This window comes from Phoxinus phoxinus, assembly GCF_949152265.1.
Source record: "Phoxinus phoxinus genome assembly, chromosome: 8".
Taxonomy (NCBI): domain Eukaryota; kingdom Metazoa; phylum Chordata; class Actinopteri; order Cypriniformes; family Leuciscidae; genus Phoxinus; species Phoxinus phoxinus.
In genome coordinates, this window is record NC_136883.1 from 28,520,803 (window position 1) to 28,540,221 (window position 19,419).

The 19,419-nt window shown below is 37.2% G+C and overlaps 1 protein-coding gene across 2 annotated transcripts in view; it reads right to left on the reverse strand.

Annotated features, from left to right (window-relative positions):
* Nucleotides 1-209: 209 nt before the first annotated feature.
* mgat4c (mgat4 family member C) overlaps nt 210-19,419 on the reverse strand; it is a 110,811-nt gene continuing 91,601 nt past the window's right edge. Inside the window, exons 4-6 of one of the 2 annotated variants that reach the window (XM_079621078.1) lie at nt 5,122-5,273; nt 3,897-4,044; nt 210-3,645 (exon numbers count right to left, since the gene is read on the reverse strand). In XM_079621078.1, coding sequence (XP_079477204.1) covers nt 2,489-3,645; nt 3,897-4,044; nt 5,122-5,250 — 1,434 coding nt within the window. In that variant the 5' untranslated portion in view covers nt 5,251-5,273 and the 3' untranslated portion in view covers nt 210-2,488. The remainder of the gene's footprint in view (nt 3,646-3,896; nt 4,045-5,121; nt 5,274-19,419) is intronic. The other variant, XM_079621079.1, reaches the window with a different exon arrangement.

Consider the following 19,419-nt stretch of genomic DNA (forward strand, 5'->3'; position numbering starts at 1 on the left):
TAAAATTACTCTATATGCGTTATCACACAAGCTAATGTTTATTTCCAAAACCAGTGAAGAATATCTAGTGTGGATTGTTTGATCCTGTACTATATACACAAATGCAGGCCTATGAACATATAAGGCAGAGAATATAGAGTCCATTCTGGCTAATGTGTGTCCAGCCAGTGTGTGTATTAGTATTTAAAAAAGTATATAAAGATGTTTTTCCCCAAATGTGTTTTACTTTACAATCTCTGGATTTCCAATGATGAAATGGCATTCATTTTCGTCAACTCAGCACTTGAGTCAAAGTATATTTAGGTACAATATACAAGGCAAACAGTTCTAATGATAAATGTAAAAAAATATATGTCATTTTACAATATAGATACAGTACCATGTGACAAACAGTGTGGGAGAAATACAACATAACTCTACATCATAACACATTCTCTTCACCTATGCAGCACAATATGTGAGATGTCCATTGTTGCAATGTAGTATTAGTACAGTTAAATTACAAATCAAGTACAGTACAATGCCAGTCAAGTTCAGAGTAGACACTTGGAAACAAGTCAAAGCCTAAAACCGACAGGCGTACTAACACGACGGCATTCTTTCTTAGCTCATGCATGAACAATTATGTATTTAATTGTTTTATTAGGAAGACAAAACCTTCCAATATTTTCGTTTGTAACATTTTATTACACACCCAGCCCTAAAATGTAGCTGGCTGTTTAAAAAAAGGACCTGTGCTTTGCTCACAAGAAAGCATTACAAAACTATTGAAAACATACTGTGACATTAAATAGCCATAGAAGTCAGAAATGCATCCAAAAGACCATTCACAAATACAGTTGGGCAAGAGGTATTCACTTCCAATAAACTGAATAAAAAACTGACAAGGAAACAATGCAGTTCTGACCTGGGATAAAAAATAAACGTATACAGCAATTGAACACATTTCTAGCCTGAGAAATAGTGCTAGTAATGGCTTCTTGATAATCATGGCAAATTCAATTTTTGACATAATATGTTGGTGCGAAGCACTTCTTAATTAACGTCCATTTTGTATCTTGGGTGTTGGCAAAGACGACTGCAAAAATCATGCAAAGTACAGAGTATTTTTATGATTTTAGGTTCGTATGTACTACTACACATGAACTGCATTCTGATAATAACATGAAAGAGATGGTATGTCTTAAAATAAACAAATAAAAACAGGAGATGAACACATTCTACAACATTACAGAGTCATGTAAACAGTTGTCTTATTATTGCATTGTTTATGTGACATGTTCAGTGTAGCGGCGTAAATTAGATGGTTGTGAAACGTTTTAACGTCTCTCAAAACAAAGAGTAAACAAATTCTCATACTCAAAACTCTCAAAAGTTCATTTAGATGGAGCGTCTAACAATTCCAGCCAGGGGTTTGCTATGAGAACGGTCCTCACTAGGGTGGTTGTTGCTGGTGTAATTTTATGGGGGAATGAGCCAAACAAAATCCAATTTACCCTGGTAAAATTGCGCTGAGCAAAAGATAGGAGAAAAATACTGAAAAGGGGAAGGAGGTTTACTTCATTTTTCACTGTACTGTCCAATCACAACAGTTCAGAAGATGGGCGAATACCCACACTGTTCCAGTTCATGCCTTTGAGGAAATGCACAAACAAACCAATACTACACCATCTTTTTGGCCCAAGGTTGATTGAATAACATTTCTGTTATCATTCAGCGGGGAGATAGTATGAAATGTTGCTGAGTAGATTCATGCCACAATACGTTGAATATTCAAGGCAATATTGACCCTGTGTTGGTGGAAAGGAGAGAAGGATAAGCACATTTTTAGATGTATCAAAGAAAATAATTAAACAAATTAATGAAATGAAATGCTTCAAGCAACTTTTTAAACGACTAGGATAATGTGTCTGAAAAAAAATTGGGAAATGGCTATGCTGAAAAAAAAAAAATCACTTACTTAAACTGTATTTGTCTTGTTTTCCAGTTAAAATATATAAACATTCTTAAAAACATGACACAGTTAGTAAAGAAACATTGATGCAAGGTACTTAGAGTTGTTTTTAAAGAACATCTCAAATAAGTTTGTCCACTGGCAATTCTTTTTCTTCTTATTTTAAGTATAAACATCACCAGACCTTACGAGATTTATGATGCAAGTAAGAAAAAGATTTAATTAAAAAATATATTCATTTTGTTTCTCAAATAAATAAATCTGATTTTAAAGATGTCTAGGAATCTTCACTGGAAAACAAGGCAAAAACAACTGAGGCAAAGTTTTTGATGAGGAGTACACATTTCGGAGTAATAACGGTAAAAGGGAGTAGCTTACACCTCCCTCTGATGTGTGAAATCTTATACTGCCTTTACATTTTCCTTTATGAATAAATAAATATTTATCATGTGAGAGTGAATAAATAATTGCATAAATAAATAAATAAATAAACAAACAGATACTTGTGCCTTGAGCTACGGTTCAAAAAAGTTCTCATTGACTGGCACCTTGTGTAGTCCAGAGGCTTATGCTTCTAATGATAAGCCATTCTTTCTGACTTGCCGTCACCACAATGCGAACACACTCAATATCAAACGCTATCTTGTGGTCCACATCATAAACCTCGATGTTTCCATTTTTAAACTCCCCTAAAGTTATATAGGAGGAGCACTGCCTTCCCTTTTTGGTTCCTATTAATTTCTCGCCCACTTCCAGAGCTCCATGATGCAAAATGTCATTCTGGCGATCATCTGTTCCTGTGATGATCTTGATTTTGCTGATTTTAGTTGCCTTGTTGAACACTATAACATAAAAGTCCCCAGTGGACGGGGCCTTGCCCCAAAAGTACTCGTCCACGCTACTGTAAGCTTTGGCAGCATCATAGCTCTCAAACACATTTATGTTTGTGTACAAACTGGCAGGTGGATTGTCTGGGATATCAAGGGAGTCTTCCTCAAAGTCATCATCCTTCAGTTTGTTTTCTGCACCCTTATAAGAGGAATAGTAGCCCATGTGTTGGAAAAGGGAAGGCTTGAAGCGAATCGCATCCTTCTGGGCCAGTAGGCCTCGGAAATGGATAAGAAGCCAATCGCAAGGCATCTCCTGATAGAACATGAGCAAGAAATGGGCAAGTCTGGGAAGGTCTCGTGAGTGGTACAGCTTCCCTATGTATCCCAGTTTGGAAAACTCCAGCATCACCCAATACGATCCCTCCCTAGATGACACAACTTTCTTCAAGGCAGTGAGGAAGTTTCGAGAGCAGCGCACATCATCCTCCAACATCATGTAGAAGTCTGACAGGTTGGTGCAGAAGTTGAGCAGAAACGCGTAATCTACATTCTGTTTGGAGCGGAAGCGCACTCTATCCTCCGGATCATTATAATTTCTCTTCAACCCATCCAGGGACGGGTAGTACTCCTCAGGTGCATGGATAACTAGCAGCCGTCCTGCAATGATATGGTGGCCGAATTTCCTTGAGATTTCCTGAACTAGGCTCTCGCACCATGCCAGGTCGAAGTCTGCCAAGTGGACAACCACAACAATCTCCTTGAGCTCCTCGTAGCTTGATTGGTCAAAAATGGACTTGATGGTCTCCAACAGGTAGTTTCCTCGTTTTCTCTTCACAGATGACAATCCAATAGTGAGATATTCTACAAAATAACATGAGAAATCATGAAGTGAATCAAAATGTCTGATTTGAACGGCATTGTTCATAATGTGAATACTATCGTATAGTCTGTTAAAATGTGAAATAATATCCATAAACAATGTATATTGAATGCACAACTTGAATAGAGTTTGAGATAGAGTTGTGCAGTTACATTATTTACTTTACTGTTTAAAAACCTTTTACACCGGTGTATACTGCTAATATTAAGAGTACAAAGGAAAGCAGTCTTACTCTTTCGAGGTAAAGGTGTTCCAGCAAGGTACCGATAAGTCACATTGATTGTTCCAGAAAAATTGGTGATATCTTTAAAGGTATGAACATATCGCTCCGAGTTCAGCGGATGCATTGAGGTTTCTCGCAACTGACGTTTATCTTCCTCCTGAAACACATCCAAGACAGACAAGTCTATAAGTCTAAAGTGTGCCACAGCATTCGCTATGCGCCTTTAAGGCTAGACATTGTCAGGCTTTTTTATTTAAAACAAAATAAGCTAATTCCCTGCACAAAATATAATAGCATTGTAATACGACACAATACGATAAAGTTTACAGAGGCTTCATAAATTAATAAAAAAACGTTAAAAAGCAAAACACATCTGATGCACATTCTTTGTTCTTCGTTTTCTAGAAGTAGTGTTTAAAAACCTTGTGCGGTTAATTAAAAGAAGGTACACTGCCATCTTGCTCCGACGAAAGTGACTTGAACGCACCTGACCCTGTAAACACGACTTCCCAGGAGGACTTGAACGCACCATTAGATGTCTTTTGCATCTTTAAATGTTAGCGCTGCAGGTCATTATTTTTTGATTTGGTAATATGCTTGCACACTCTTGTATAATTTAATTGAATTGTAAATGAAAGCCTTTGAAAAATTAATTGCACACACAATTTTACTCGCTCAAATTTATATAATCTAGTATTAAAATTATAGAATTGTTGCTATGCTTCAATGTCTTTTTTTACCAAACATGAATTGTTCACACTTTACTAAATCTTTGCTGGTCGTGATGGTGTTTGTATTTCAATTAAATGGGGGTTATTTAGAAAAGTGACTTAGTCAAAATGGGTACAACTTTTGAATAATTCAACAGACAAACACACACGACATGTTATGATCACAAAGTTTTGATCATGAAGTTGGCCTCATGAATAATAAATGTGTCTCTTGCATTTGGACTGCCTCTACATCATGAAATTTTAAATAGGCTGCATCGTGAGCTCTGATAATTATACATGCATAACACAGCACCGGCAGCCTTACACGCAACATTTGGTAATTAAAGCATATAAACAAAATAACTTTTCAGCAAGGAGATAATTAATGCTAAATCACATGCAACAACAGTAGTCAAGTTGTTGTGAAGCCCACTATTGTCTTGTTATCTGCTCCACTGATGTTGTAAATAAATTGACCTCTGTAATTTACCTGCTGGATTTCAACAGGTAAACAAACTCACCAGCACGTATCCATCCTCCATGTAGAGGTTTATGAAGAGTAGGAAAGTAATGAGAGCCACCAGAAAAGGAATGGTGGAACGTTTCCGGAAACACCTCATCTTGTCCAGGTACTTTAACACCAGTCTCATGATGGAAATACTACTGGTGTGATCTGATAGAAAACAAAGAGAAAATACTGCATAATTGATACACTAAATTTGATAGATAAAGGGCGAGATGTGGAGCATGGAATACGTATTGTTAATTTATTGCGCTTTTTGGAGCTTAATAGTCATAGTCATCTTACAAACCCTAAATAAAACATGTACCAACAAAATAAAACCACTGGGTTAAAAGCAGTGAAGTCAGATCGTCAAAACTGAATCGAAAAGTTACCCTGCGGTGAAAATCAAGTGTTTAATGTTGTTTATACTGTATGTCTATGTGGTGTTTTTAATATGCTTTAAGACAAACCATCTGAAAATTCATAAGTCAAAACCATTGTTGAGTATTTTCTCTTTAAAACTGAAGTAAACCAAAGACAGTCTTGAAATCGCTGGTGTTTCTGACGTCACAAACTGCCTTGTAACCAATCACGTCAACGTGTGATCATCAACGAGTGGATCTCTGAGCTGGTGTGAGTGAGTGGAGGTGGAGCTAATTTGCATATTCATAGAACCCTGTATACTAAATGAGGCAAGTGTGTTGTTGAGTTACATTCAGGCTATTTTAAGGTATGAAGAAATTTTTTTTTCAAGAAAAAAACATTTACATTTGTAATTTTGCTGATCAAAGATGAGTTTTAAAGGATAAAATGATTGACTGCAGGGGGACTTTAAACTCCTGAATTTGAATTGAATTCAGGACGTATAATTGCAATGCATGCAAGGAGGATTTTGTAGATTTAAAATGAACTGAAATTCATTCTATTATCACTAATCGGCAGCAAAGTCCAAGTGTTGGGTTGATAAATTGTGAAAGTTTTGAAAAGCCTTAGATAGATGGACCCCTAGAACCTTTAAGAGTGCACAGAAATTCACAGAAAGAGCTCACTAAAATGATGTCTTTATTATTCAGGAGAAACTGCCACCAATTTCTTGCTGTGCAGCCATCAGAGAAGCACTTCTTTTTGTATAAAAGACAGGACATTCACTATAAGGTCACACTTAAAAGAAGTGGAAGCTTTGTGTGCTTCTAAGCCCAGTAATTAACTCGACAACGATGTAGGTATAATGCAGACTTCAGCTGAAGAACACGCTTTGAGGTTAATATCCTGACCCTACTCACCAGGCATTAGCAAAGTAAGTACAGAACTCTGTGCCTTTAAGTCCTTTTGTTGTGCCCATTTTGAGGTCTGTGCGTCAAGTACAAAGTATGGTTCTTAAAAGCTATACTGCGAAAGGGCATTTCAATTTCAGCTATCTTCATCTGATGATGCATAGCTGGAGTGACTGTCTTTGAAATAGAAAGAGTTCAGCTATGTGCATGAAATAGGCCCCAGGCGTTCTTTTATTTTTGACCTCAAATTACACAGTTATCTAAGAATAGAATGAAGGACGCAAGTGTTTTGGAAAGCTTACGTGTAACAGCCTTTTTGATGGCTCCTGTTAAGCACCTTAGATCACTAATGGAATACAAAATACCTTTACAGCGGATCCCTTGACCAGATGTGTATCGATTCTGCCCACTGCCAACCTGTTTCAAATGGGGATTGTCAGGTCGATATTCTATGAGCTCTTGCTTGTACTTAAAAAGTAGTGAAAACAGTGAGACCACGCATATAGGGTTTTACACTATACCGCTTAAAATAAATTAATTCAGCAAGGTTGGTGACGGTAAAAACTTTTGCATTGTTCTCTCTGTTTAAAATAAATGCTGTTCTTTTGCAATTTCAATTCATTAAAGAATGCTGAAATATTAAGCAGCATAACTGTTTTCATAATAATAAATGTTTCTTGAGCACCAAATAAATCATTAGAAGGATCATGTGACACTGAAGACTGGAGTAATGCTGAAAATTCATCTTTGCAGGAAGAAATTACATTAAATGAATATAGAAAAGGTATTTTAGATTGTAATATTTCAAAATATGACTCTTTACAGCATTTTTGATCAAATAAATGTAGCCTTGGTGAGCATAAGATACTTTTTTACAGACCCTAGGTTTAAGTATTTAATTGCATTAAAGGTATTTTTTAAATACACACTTTATTTCATTGGATAGTGTATTGCATTCACAATGACACATTGCATTCTTGGTGCTTGTACAAATACCGTAACTACAGTAACATCGATTGCAGAAAAGCTCAGTTACATCTATAATATGTAGGCTATATCATTTAGAGAAAACTTTAACCTTTCTTTAAACCAATTAATTATCATAAGACAACAGAATGTAGACAGCAGAAAAATCATATTGCCAATGCGATATCCATACTGCACATTCAATTTTCTTGGGCATTTAATTACACAAGTGGCTGGCTTTTAGATTTTCCAGTTCAAACCATTTTGCATTTTGATACATTCAGGTGGACTCATGTAATGTTAATGCAGGATAATAGCAATGCTGGATTGATTCAGCCTACAAAACCTGCTTCATCCTTCACTGGCGGTGAAGTGAGGAGACCACTGATGGTTTTGCATTACATCACACGGTACCTAATTCTAAAACTTGCAAACTGACTGGATATGATCACATAAGACATTTATGAATTTAACATTTAAAATGTGTATTAATGTGAAACACAGTGAGACTGAGTCAACTACTGTAATGCCCTCCTAAAGATGAATTAAAAGGATTGTTGACCCCAAAATTAAAACGGTCATAATTTATTTACCTTTATGACTTTATTTCTTCTACAGAACACAAAAGAAGATATTTTGAAGAATGTTGGGGAGTAAACAACTTTCGACCCCATTGACTTTCATTGTAGGGACAAAAAAACTGACATTTTTTAAAACATGTTCTTTTGTGTTCCACATAACAAAGAAAGCCATGCAGATTTTGTATTGACGAGAGTAAATGAAAACATAGTTTAATTTGATTTTCAGTAGCATACCTCACAAGTAACATTCATGAGCTCATATAAAAAGAAAGTTAAAATAGCATTATAAATGTTTCAAATATCTTGCTGCAAACTGCCTGCATTTGCCAGGTATTCTTCCACCCCCTTAAATCTCCAAGTGTCCAAACACTTCAGACGCACCCTCAGGCTGAAAATAAAACATCCATTAGAAATGTATTAAGCTGAGCTGACATTATCCCTCCTCCTTTCATGAATTCAGAGCGCGGCGCTTGTTGACATACACACAAAATCAATTCTGAGCTTTGAAACCCTAAACATCCTCAAAAATGGTTGGAAAAACAAAGATTTAATAATGACTGCATTTCTTCCCAGACTAAAGCCGCAGATTTAGTTTGTAAAAAAAAAAGGGAAAACGACCAGCCTGGTACCTTCATATATTGTGTAATTACACTTGACAGGGTCTGATTCTGGAAGAGCTGAAATTACAGGCAGACGGCAGAGACACGTACAGCTGCCAGGGATCTCGCTTTTGCAGAGGTCTCATTTGAGGGAGTGCTGACGCAAATAACCTGAGGTTCATTCCCACTTCCTGTCGCTCTGTAGATCATCACCTCCCGGGGAGAGCAGCCTTTTTAGCAGTCAATATAAACTGGGCATTTAGAGCGTTACCGCCGTGCTAAACGAAACGGCTCAATTAGAGAACGAGAGAAGTAATCCAAAGAGTTGATTTCATAAAAACACAGAAAATCCAGATGGTCCCTCTGTCTAACATCAGCTTGTTTGTGCATTACTTTGCGTACACTAATGCAGACTGCCACACTCATGGGAAGTATACTTATAAACACCCATTCATTTCAAAGCGAGGACATTGTGCTAGCATCATTTTGAGCTGCGCATTTGCAGATATTTATCTAGCGTTCTTATCTTTTCACTCTCCTCTTGGTGACGGAAGGAGTGTCATTTCTCCCAGGGTGCCATCTCTCTCTCTGCCTTAGTGACATGAAATAGAGAATAAACTTCAGAATGAGAAACAAGAAGCTCCCTGGTGAGAAGAAGGCAATTACAGTCATGTCTGATGTGCCGCAAGACCCCATGAATAAGAAAAACAAATCAGTTTACAGAGTTGGAAATGGCTTAGAGAGATGTTTGAGGAAGGATGTCTAGTAGATTGGGAGACTGCTATGCAATTTTTATTATGTAAATGCACTATGAGAGAATGTGGAATTAGAGAACACTTGGTTTGATTTGGATTTTATTCAAACACTCCCAGCATTCAACAGCAATTCGACTATAAAGAGTGAATCTACAAGGCCATGCATGAGGGTATTGCGGCTGTTTCATTGGTGTAAATCTGCAATCAAAGATTTACTGAAGCAAGCAAGCAAGTCTTGTGTATCTTCTAAAAGCCCGATTCTTTAAGGCCAAAATGCAAACACGTGTAAGTCAGCAAATTTCCTTACAGCTCCGCTTTAAAGTAAATTAAGTCTCTAAAGCATCTTGTCGCTGAATAATTCCAATTCTAATTCTTAAAAAGCAAGCCAAAACGAAGCTAAACCCTTTCAATTTCCCAGCCACACAGACGCTTGAAACTCGAATGCTAAGCTAATGTTGAATTTGTGCGCCACCCATATTCTTTGAAATCAAAACCGCTTCATAAAACCTCCGTCAGCTGTAGCTTTTATATGCTACTTGGGACGCAGAGGCGTACCTTGCCTTAATGTGAAAACCTGCATTGAGGAGAGGAAAAAAAGCCATTTTGACTAAGAGAGAAACAGATTAATAAAGCTGGCAGTAGAAAGCAATTCTTCCACATTTGATCTTGTTATCTGTTTTACATTATTTCCCAAGGGTATGCTGCACCTCGCTGATATACAGCTCTGCGCAAATAATCAATTAAGCCAGCAGATTCTACAGCTTTCTGCTCTTGCTTTGTGTCAGAGCTTCAGCCACTTAAATAGATTTTTCTCCTCAACAAAAGGGCTGAAAAGCAGAAAAAGAGTACCGGCTGAAGACGATAAGAAACACTGCCTCTAGATGAACACTGTGGGCCTCAGCTCTGCTTTTGTTAATTAAATGAATTTCTTTGTGTTAATCAATTTGTGCACTGCAGCCTTGTTTATTGAAATTTGCCATTAGGCATAAAATAAAAGGAAAAAATACCAAAAAATTGTAATAATATATATACAGTATATATAAAACAATTATGTAAAGGATATAGATCACTGAAAAAATTAGCAATCCACAAAACAAATTATGCCTGGTTCATCATGTTTGTACTGGTAGAAAATAAAAGGTTATGATTTATGACTAATGTATTTGACTGCTTATGAAAGCACGTATTAATAATTTTATTAGTTTTAAATAAACAAATGGAAGTGCAATTAAAGATATAATTAGGATTCTCTACAGTTCACTGTTAACCCCTTATGAGCACAAATTACTGAATTAAAATAATGATAACTAAATATACAAATGAATCCAGAGCATACAGTATAGTAGTACAAGCCCAAAATTCTATTTTGATAATGAAAATTAAAATGTGCTAACGTTGCTAAAATGCTAAAACTAAAATGCTAAAACTGATCTAAGTTTATTCTGTAAACTTGTTGTTGACTTGCTATTCACAACATACACGTTCACAACATGGTAAATTACCAATGGTTACACATCTTGAATGCTATCTTAACAGTTGCAGGTCAGATTAATCTCACATATGGTTAATCAAAGTAAAAAGACAAAAGTAGGTGGTTTAATAAAGTTTGTATTGTGTATTCAGACCATCTGACCTACATAAAGTGACCAGTGATAGCTTGTTTTCTTCTAGTGTGCCATTTAGAACAGGTCTATATAAAATTAATTTTGTATAAATATATTGTTCATAATCATATTATCACAATGTTAAAAAAGCTTAATAATGCCAACAGTTTTATAGAATAATAATAAAAAAAGAATAAGTACTGACTATTGTACAGTTCTGCTACTAGATTAAACCAAAGTACAGCAAACTATGAATATCTGATTTTTTTTCATTACAAAGCAAATTGATTTTACCAATGTTCACTAGGTTATATCCAGAGTTTGATTTTGACTACTTACAGTAATAGCATGCTGTAAGTATATATAGCTATATAGCTAACTACTGTACTTTCTACAAAGTAGTTTAAACCAAACTCTGAATATCTGAATATCAATTTACTTTGTAAAAAAGAAAAAGAAAAGAAAAAGATATTCAGAGTTTGGTTAAACATCTGTTAAATAAAAACTAATTTGTTAAAAAATACATTTCTGTTAATTAACAAAAAAAAAAATAGCTGATATACAAAAAAAATCCCCCATCTGTAGCAGTATGTCAGCATCCTTCTATTACAGCGCTGTCTAACACAGCACATCTTCGTATCTCAGTTGTCTGACTGCTGGTAAATCTCTTAGGGTTGTGCCTGTGCGTATTCCAGTGTTTGTACATGCTGCTGAAATGGCAACTCCTGACATCGGTTTTTGCTCAACACATTCTTAAGGCATAATAAGATAGTTCACTGGAGGGATTGCAAGCTTGTAACTGCAGAATCTTCACTAAAACACATGAAAAACATTGTTCAACTGCTGACACTGTCAGACACAAAACACACTCGGAGAGCCACACACATGCACAATCTAGACAAGAAGTATCAAGTAACTAAACCCTGCTTAGTTAAAATATTTCTTTTGTTCCTTCACAGAAGGCTGGGAAAGCTGAGGTGGGATATCTGTTTCTGCTAGAACAATGTGTAAGGGACAATTCGTAAACAGTGCGGACAACACAAAGACGGATCTCTTTCCCCACATCTGGGCCTCAAACCTTCATCTAAAGCATGTGACATTTCTCAGTGTTGCATGAAGTTTCATTTTATCAAGTTCCTGTGAGATAAAAGATGATATTTGTTTATATCCTCGTCCCAAGTCTTGGTGGCAGCCTATTTTTAGCCACTCTCCTGCACAGAAGCCATGGTGGTGCTTTACTGTGAGGATCTGCCGAATGTCTCTATGTTTTGATGTATGAATAAATCCAGCACCCCGCTTGGATTTGGGCGCAGTCCATCAGGCTGCAGCAGGCACCAGCTGTACAGGTGGCTTAGCTTCAAGTTGGAAGCTGTGTGAAGAGCTGGATTGATGCTGAATACAAAGCATATTCTATAATGGCTTACACATGCCAGTTTCCGTGATTGTAACAATAAGGGAGCCAAATATGCTAGAATAGAATAGAATTGCATTACTGAGCAAAAGGGAGAGATCGTATGATTCCCTTTTCCCTTTCCGTTGCATTACAAGCTTTTTGCTTCTCAAAGAATAGAAAGAGATTCTTCAAGAAATAAATGTTATGTAAATGTAAATCAATCAATCCATTAATCAATCACTTTCTAGTTCACGTTAAAAGTTCTATTAAAGGAATAGTTCACTTAAAAATGAAAATGCTGTCATAATTTACTCACCCTCAAGTTGTTCCAAACCTGTATGAATTTCTTTCTTCTGCTGAACACAAAAGAAGATATTTTGAAGAATGTCGGTCACCAAACAGTTGATGCTCCCCATAGACTTTTTATTTTCCTACTATGGAAGTCAATGGGGTCTATTGTCTGTCTGGTTACCGACATTCTTCAAAATATTTTCTTCTATGTTCAGCTAGAATAAAGAAATTCATACAGGTTTGGAACAACTTGAGGGTAGCTAAATGATGACCGAATTTTCATTTTTAAGTGAACTATTCCTTTAATGACTCCAAAACAATATTCATCAAGCACAAATAAGATTGTATTATTGTGCATCATTTTGTATTCATATTTCATACATTTTAATTGATAATTTTATTATTAAATATATATGTGCATGTCTTTTATTATAAATATACTTAATGTCAGTAAAAAAGTATGATATAAAAATATATATTCTCTCATCTTGTCCATCATCTTGAATGGATTTTATTTCACTAAGCTTGGCACAATGCATTCTGGGATTGTCTTATCTGCGGAAGATACATTAGTTGTAGTTTCATAAACACATTTACCTATGGGTGGCTAATGAATCAGAAGTCTCCCACATTCACAGGAAACAACTTGCATCCGTGTTGAAAAACAAGGTTAAAGAGGCAGCGTAATTATGCTTGTGGAGCAGCTTCTGCGTTGTGAGCATATCAGCGATGCCTTTAAATGTAAATTTTGGAACTGAGCCACTGACCTCGCAATATGTGCAAACTATTCTGGTCTTACGTTGTCTGATATTCACACGTTTTTAAAATCACAGTATGGCTTCTTGCTTAAAACGAGTGACTAATGCTTACTCGAATCTCTACCTCTCTGTGCCTTTAGTTATGTGGTGCATCTTACAAGGTTAGCCTGTTGAGTAAGGCTCTGTCATTGCCGTAAGGCAGAATTTTACCTTTAAGGTCAGTCGAAGACACAGAGGCCTTTGAAATTCTATCAGCAGAGAGTGTAATGAGGAAGAGAGGCATGAGAAATGATTCATGTGCGAGCGAGCCTCTCACAGGCGCCTCTTAGCAGTTAGCACTTTGACCCAGATTATAGCACCAACCCAAACCTCAAAGGGGAGCTCTGGAGATGGACCTCAGCGATATAACTTCCCTGTTACCTCTATAAAAAGCACAAATACACAGTACAATCTTTCTTATTCTTTTGTTCAATATTATCATTTTCTTTTACCCGCTTCCACTTTCTTCCTTGTCTTCCTCGCTTCGCTTCCATTTTCCTCAAGCACACTCAAACAAAACTGCTCCGTTTCTCCTTTCCCTTAAACATAAAAGACCCTGGCCAGTAAAAACCGTATGTGTGTGATTAGTGCCATGTGGACCTCTGAAATTCATGTTCCAATTCCAGTGTATGTTTGCATGGCTATTATTATTAAAGCTCACCTTCTTTTTGGACTTAATTATAGTTCTGTCATACCAACTAAGTCTCTAAGTGTTTGGCATGGTAATGGATATGACAATGTTGATAAGTTTGTTCTTGGCAAAATAGATTTGCTACGCTGATCTATACAGGTGGAGCTGGGGAAGGTGGAGGGTTTATGAAAGCACACTGCAACCACTACAACAAATCCTGACCATGTATTTCAAGGTTGAGCCGCGAGCTCATTGGCTACTGATATAGCAGGAACCAATCAGCTGTGCCCTATAGAGAATGATGTGATTACAAGCAGATTGAGTTACGGAACTATCAGCTTTCGCCATCTAGAGTTTCATGACAGAACTTTGCATATCATCATTTCAAGTGCATTTCAATTCATATATGAACAAAAGTGGTGACATTTATCCATTTCTATAATTTTTTCATCCATTCCGGCTGATTTCTCACATGAATGTATCCATATTACATACCACAAAACTAACGTAAATTATCATTCAAACCTAAGTTGATTACATGCTTTTTTTCTTCTAGTCAGATAGGCTACATCTTGACATCACAAGCTGCTTGATCCGTTGGCTCCAAGGGGAGAATGACTGAAAGCCAAACCATTGTGCAAAACTCCCCTCCCTCTCCATTTATGAGAGAGGAATGGTGGGACAGCACTCTTTCCTAAAAGCTCTGTAAAAAGCCAAGGTGACCGCTGGGTCAGAAGTGAGAAATGGGAAAATGGCTGTGGGGTGTGCGTCCAGTAGCAGATAACACGAGAAAGCACTATCTCCTCTCAGCACATTTTTTTGCGAAGAAGAAAATCCAATGCATTCGAAACCAAAACTGTTTCTTGCTCTCTGTCTCTCTCTCTCTGAAATGATGGGCAGTTCATTGTTTATTTATTACAATAGATACTGTGCATCAAAATGAAATGAAATGCTCTAAAGGGGCTCAACAATGCTGTTTCCTCGTTGGCACGATTCATTTACAAAAAGGAAGGACAATTTTAATTTACAAGCTTAAAAAAGTCAAAAACAAATATGCGCAATGTGTAAGCATGCAACATTCTCAAGACATTTATAGATGTAATAAACATCAGAGTAACCATTATGACCATTAACCTGGAAAATGTGTAAACATTAAATGGAACTGTAACATGAATAATGTACAGTTAACATACAGTTATTGTAAAATAAACCCTGACACTGTCAGGAATAGCATAGACACAGAAACGAGAGGATCAGGAGTACTGTTACAATGGTAAGTTTACAACAGGATAAACACAAGCAGGTGAGTATTGGCCCCAGGCAGAGCGGGGTTACTATATAAATAAATATGTGAACAAGAAAAATTTTGATTTATTTTATGGATCAATGGCTGCAGTACCTGTACATATGTGAAAAAAATAGTCCAATACAACATACAAAATAATCAGCCTAGCAAACGAAAAATACGGCAATATTACAGTAATATTAATATTGATGTTCTCTGAGGGGATTTCAATATAATCAATGACTGAGATGCAGTTATTTGCATACGTACAGAATGCTACCAGAAATACGAAAGTGCTTTCAGTTTTATTCAGCGGTGAGTATTTGGAAATATCAGACTGCTGGGTCCTGCATTTGACCAATCAGAATCGCAAGAGTTTTATAATGCAGAACTCTCATGAATAATCAAACTGCGAGTGATTGTAAGCATACATCAATAAAGGACACACAATCACATTCTGCTGCTGTGTGAGCGCTCGATAGTTCAACTGTATAAAAGAGCTGTGTTTTTACATAACTACCATTATGTGTTATGTTGCTTGCAGGTAAAATCTATGATGACTGAAGTCATTAGCATAACGTGACTAATTAAATTGAAATTAGCATAAATCTGGACAAAAATAAATAGGTAAAGTTCTTATCAGCTCAGGAAGCTTTTTCAGCCGCTGAACCAAATGAACTGGTAAGAAAAACATTCACATCACAGTGGGAATTCATTTATTCATTCTCCACATACCTGAATTATGACCTAGCTTTATGCAACATAATTATTCACACTAATCCATTACCTTTCACATAAAAATTTTCTCAATAACTTATTTAAAAGAACTATTGATGGTTTTCATTTAATTACATTTTAATTGTGTGAGTGATGAAAATATAGGGAAATTATAAATGATACGAATGACTTGTCTTGTTGACTTGTGCCATTTAGTGAAACTATTAAGGAAAAAATGTGTGTGTGTGTGTGTGTGTGTGTGTGTGGTGGCGGGGGGGGGGGGGGGGGGGGTTGGGGGGGGGGGGGGGGGGGTTATATAGCACAAACTGTAATATAATTTTTTCCACTGCTGTAGAAATATAAATTTGATCTCCTTCAGCTTAGGGAGATGTTCATATGGAGTCAAATGAGGCTCTAAGCCATTTGTAACGTAATCAGTCCTTAATTAACGAGCACAACTCTGTTCACTGACATTTATGCTTGTAGCTGTGCGGAATAACTTTCTGACCTCCACACAATAGTTCAGCCATTTACAGTTAAATTCCCCATTCACACTTTCACAACCTTACACAAAAAGTCACGGACATTACAAGGCAAGACCATCATTAATCGCTAGTCTGGTGCAAGACAACTTTTCGACAGCAGCATAAATGGTCCAAAACAATGCGCCAGCTAATTTTTTTTACTTATTTCTGCAGGGGAAGGCTATATTAAATGTAACAAAACTCCAGGATAGCTTGTGCATTTGCAGGGAACTAATCTAACCAGAAAGGTAAAAACACAATTTTAACCTTACAACTTATATTTTGGAAGCGTTGCCTTTAAATTTTCTCATATAATGTTTGAAAACAATCAATCAATGTTTGATATGCATATATTGCGAAGAGGTTGGAATGGATGCATTGTCAACGACACAATGGTGAATTGTAACATTGCAAGTTTCTTGAAAAAAAAAGAGAGAGAGAAAAGAATAAACAAACATTTCAGAATAAACCTGCTGCTGCCTCTTCTTTTGGCTTGCAGTCTCTCTGTCGGCTTTGAAGTTTCCCAGCAAGCCTGAGGTAAAATAAAATGGCAAACTTTTTTTCTTACTTAACAAAGGTAAACTTTCAGCAGAGTTTCAAACCAGAGGAAGAGCTCACACTTGGCATCTTTCTGATGTTTAGCACACGCAGCACATGTTCCCCGGTTGCTCTAAGAATCAATTTGGTGCATAGTCTTCCAGCCTTTCAGAACTGCTCTTCCACATGGTGGAATTGAAGAACAATGGCCTGTTCTATTGTGAGCACAACAGAATATTGAATCAGATAGCTGTAAAAGCAAAGGTTCTTTCATTATTGATGATAACAGAAAGGAATTGGAAGGTGGAGATAAGCGCTTGTTGTATTTAGACACTCTTATGCACACAAAACACATTCACTCCTTTCTTTATGATTCTTCCCCTCTAGCTCTCATTTCACTGTTCTTTTATATTGTACATGTTCATATGCCAATAACACAAATCACAGTGTTATAAATATAAAATGTAAAAACGTATAAACATTTGGGTAAATTTGCAATGCTAATAACCATGGAAATGCGTCATTACACTCTGTAAATATTTGGGGAGGGGTTGTGGGGAGGGGTCACGTGACTAGAGTGTTGCGTGTTGACATTCTAAAGCGATTAACGTAAAAAACTCTTAACAATAATGCATAGTAATAAATAAATAAATAAAAGTGTGGCTTAGGCTACGTTTTTGTTGACATTTTGTATTTATTTATTTTTAACCGCACCCCTTTATTTTTGCCTCAGCATCCCTACTTCCTGTGGAACTGGTCACAGCTGTCAAAAATTAGCAGGAAGTGTAGAGGTGCTTTGACTGACTTCAGCACCTCTGTGGCCAAAGGACATCACTGGTTTCCTTTTGAGGGAACTCCACGCTGCGTCGAATGACGCTATGGGGACGCGTCCCGCAAAACTCTGTGTCTGAGGCACGTGTGAAACTAAGCCATTGCCCAATGCAATGCGATGACATCACAAGGTGCGCACAAGTGTATAAAGAGGGTGCCTGTAAACACGTCATTAGCTTCTTTGTCTTCAGGAAGCCGCTTGTGTGTGTGCCGTGTGAGAAAAGAAGAAAAAAAACAGCAGGTGGCCGTTTGGATGAGTGATACTTATGAGGTCATACGTGTCCAGCTCCAGTGAGCCTTCACTTCTCCTCTTGGAGACACCTATATTCTGCTTGGGTGACGAATACAGCCTTGAGTTATTCAAACGTAGAGGCCCTGCTGGCAGGGGAATGGGAAGATGCCTTGAGTTGAAGGGATCTCAGCGACCTATCTCTCCTCAGGGACATCCTCTTCATTAAAGGCTGCCGTTATTCCATTGAAGCCATGTCAAATGACATCTACGCTGGTTGGCAGAGCATATGCAGCGGCAGGACAGGCTGGTGGTACTTTACATATGATGGCTGTATTGCAAGCCTACCAGCAGACCTATTGAAAACCCTGGATCAGGGCAAGGGATTAACCCTGAAGCGGTGGCAGAGCTGAGTATGGCCACAGATCTAGCCCTCCGTGCCACCAAACAGGCAGCCTGCTCAATTTTTCGTCTAAGAGTGTGACAAGACCATCCTCGATGCCCCTGTCTCACCCTCTGGACTTTCGGCATTCACAGAAAAAAACTGGAGGTGGCGAATGTAACACCGGGTACTGCGGGACGTGTCCCCACAGCATCAGTCAATGCAGCGTGGAGTTCCCTCGTAAGGGAACCGGGGTTACATACGTAATCTAGATGATTCTCACATTTCTCTGTTGTGATCTCGGTCCACTCTCTTTCCAGTCTCCTTCCATAATAGTGACTTAATGTTTTATTACGTGACTTTTAGTTAGGCACTTGGCTCTCGAATTTGGTTGATTTAATTATCTTTCAGCAATTGTTGAAAAAAACTGCATGCTATCACTATTGACTACAATATTCTATGGAATTCATGCTGGTTTATGCTCTATTGTTCAGCAGGGGTATCTGAAAGTGTTCTCCAATTTTAATTGTTCTTTTTCAAATGTCTCACAAGTCTTTTTATACTGTGCTTCAGAATATTTTTTTTAAATATTGTATAAAATATGCTTAAAGAGTCTTGAAACGTTGGAAGGTTGTTCTCTAATTGATTGATGAAAAAATAGAGAACCCGTGAACGCGTGCTGTTATATATCTTAACTCTTCATAAGAGCAAGGAAATATTCTTTTTCAAGATATGTCCCCTTTAAATATCCCAGAATAACAACCTGCACTGGCTCTGTCTTTAGGCAAAGCCCACCATAGTTCAGGATGGAAGTTAAGGAGGCCCAGACTTCAGGGAGCAGAAGCAGAGCTCCTGTATTACACATTCTGCTTGTACCCTCACAGCAGCCCAGATCCACCTTTGGCTAATTTCCCACAA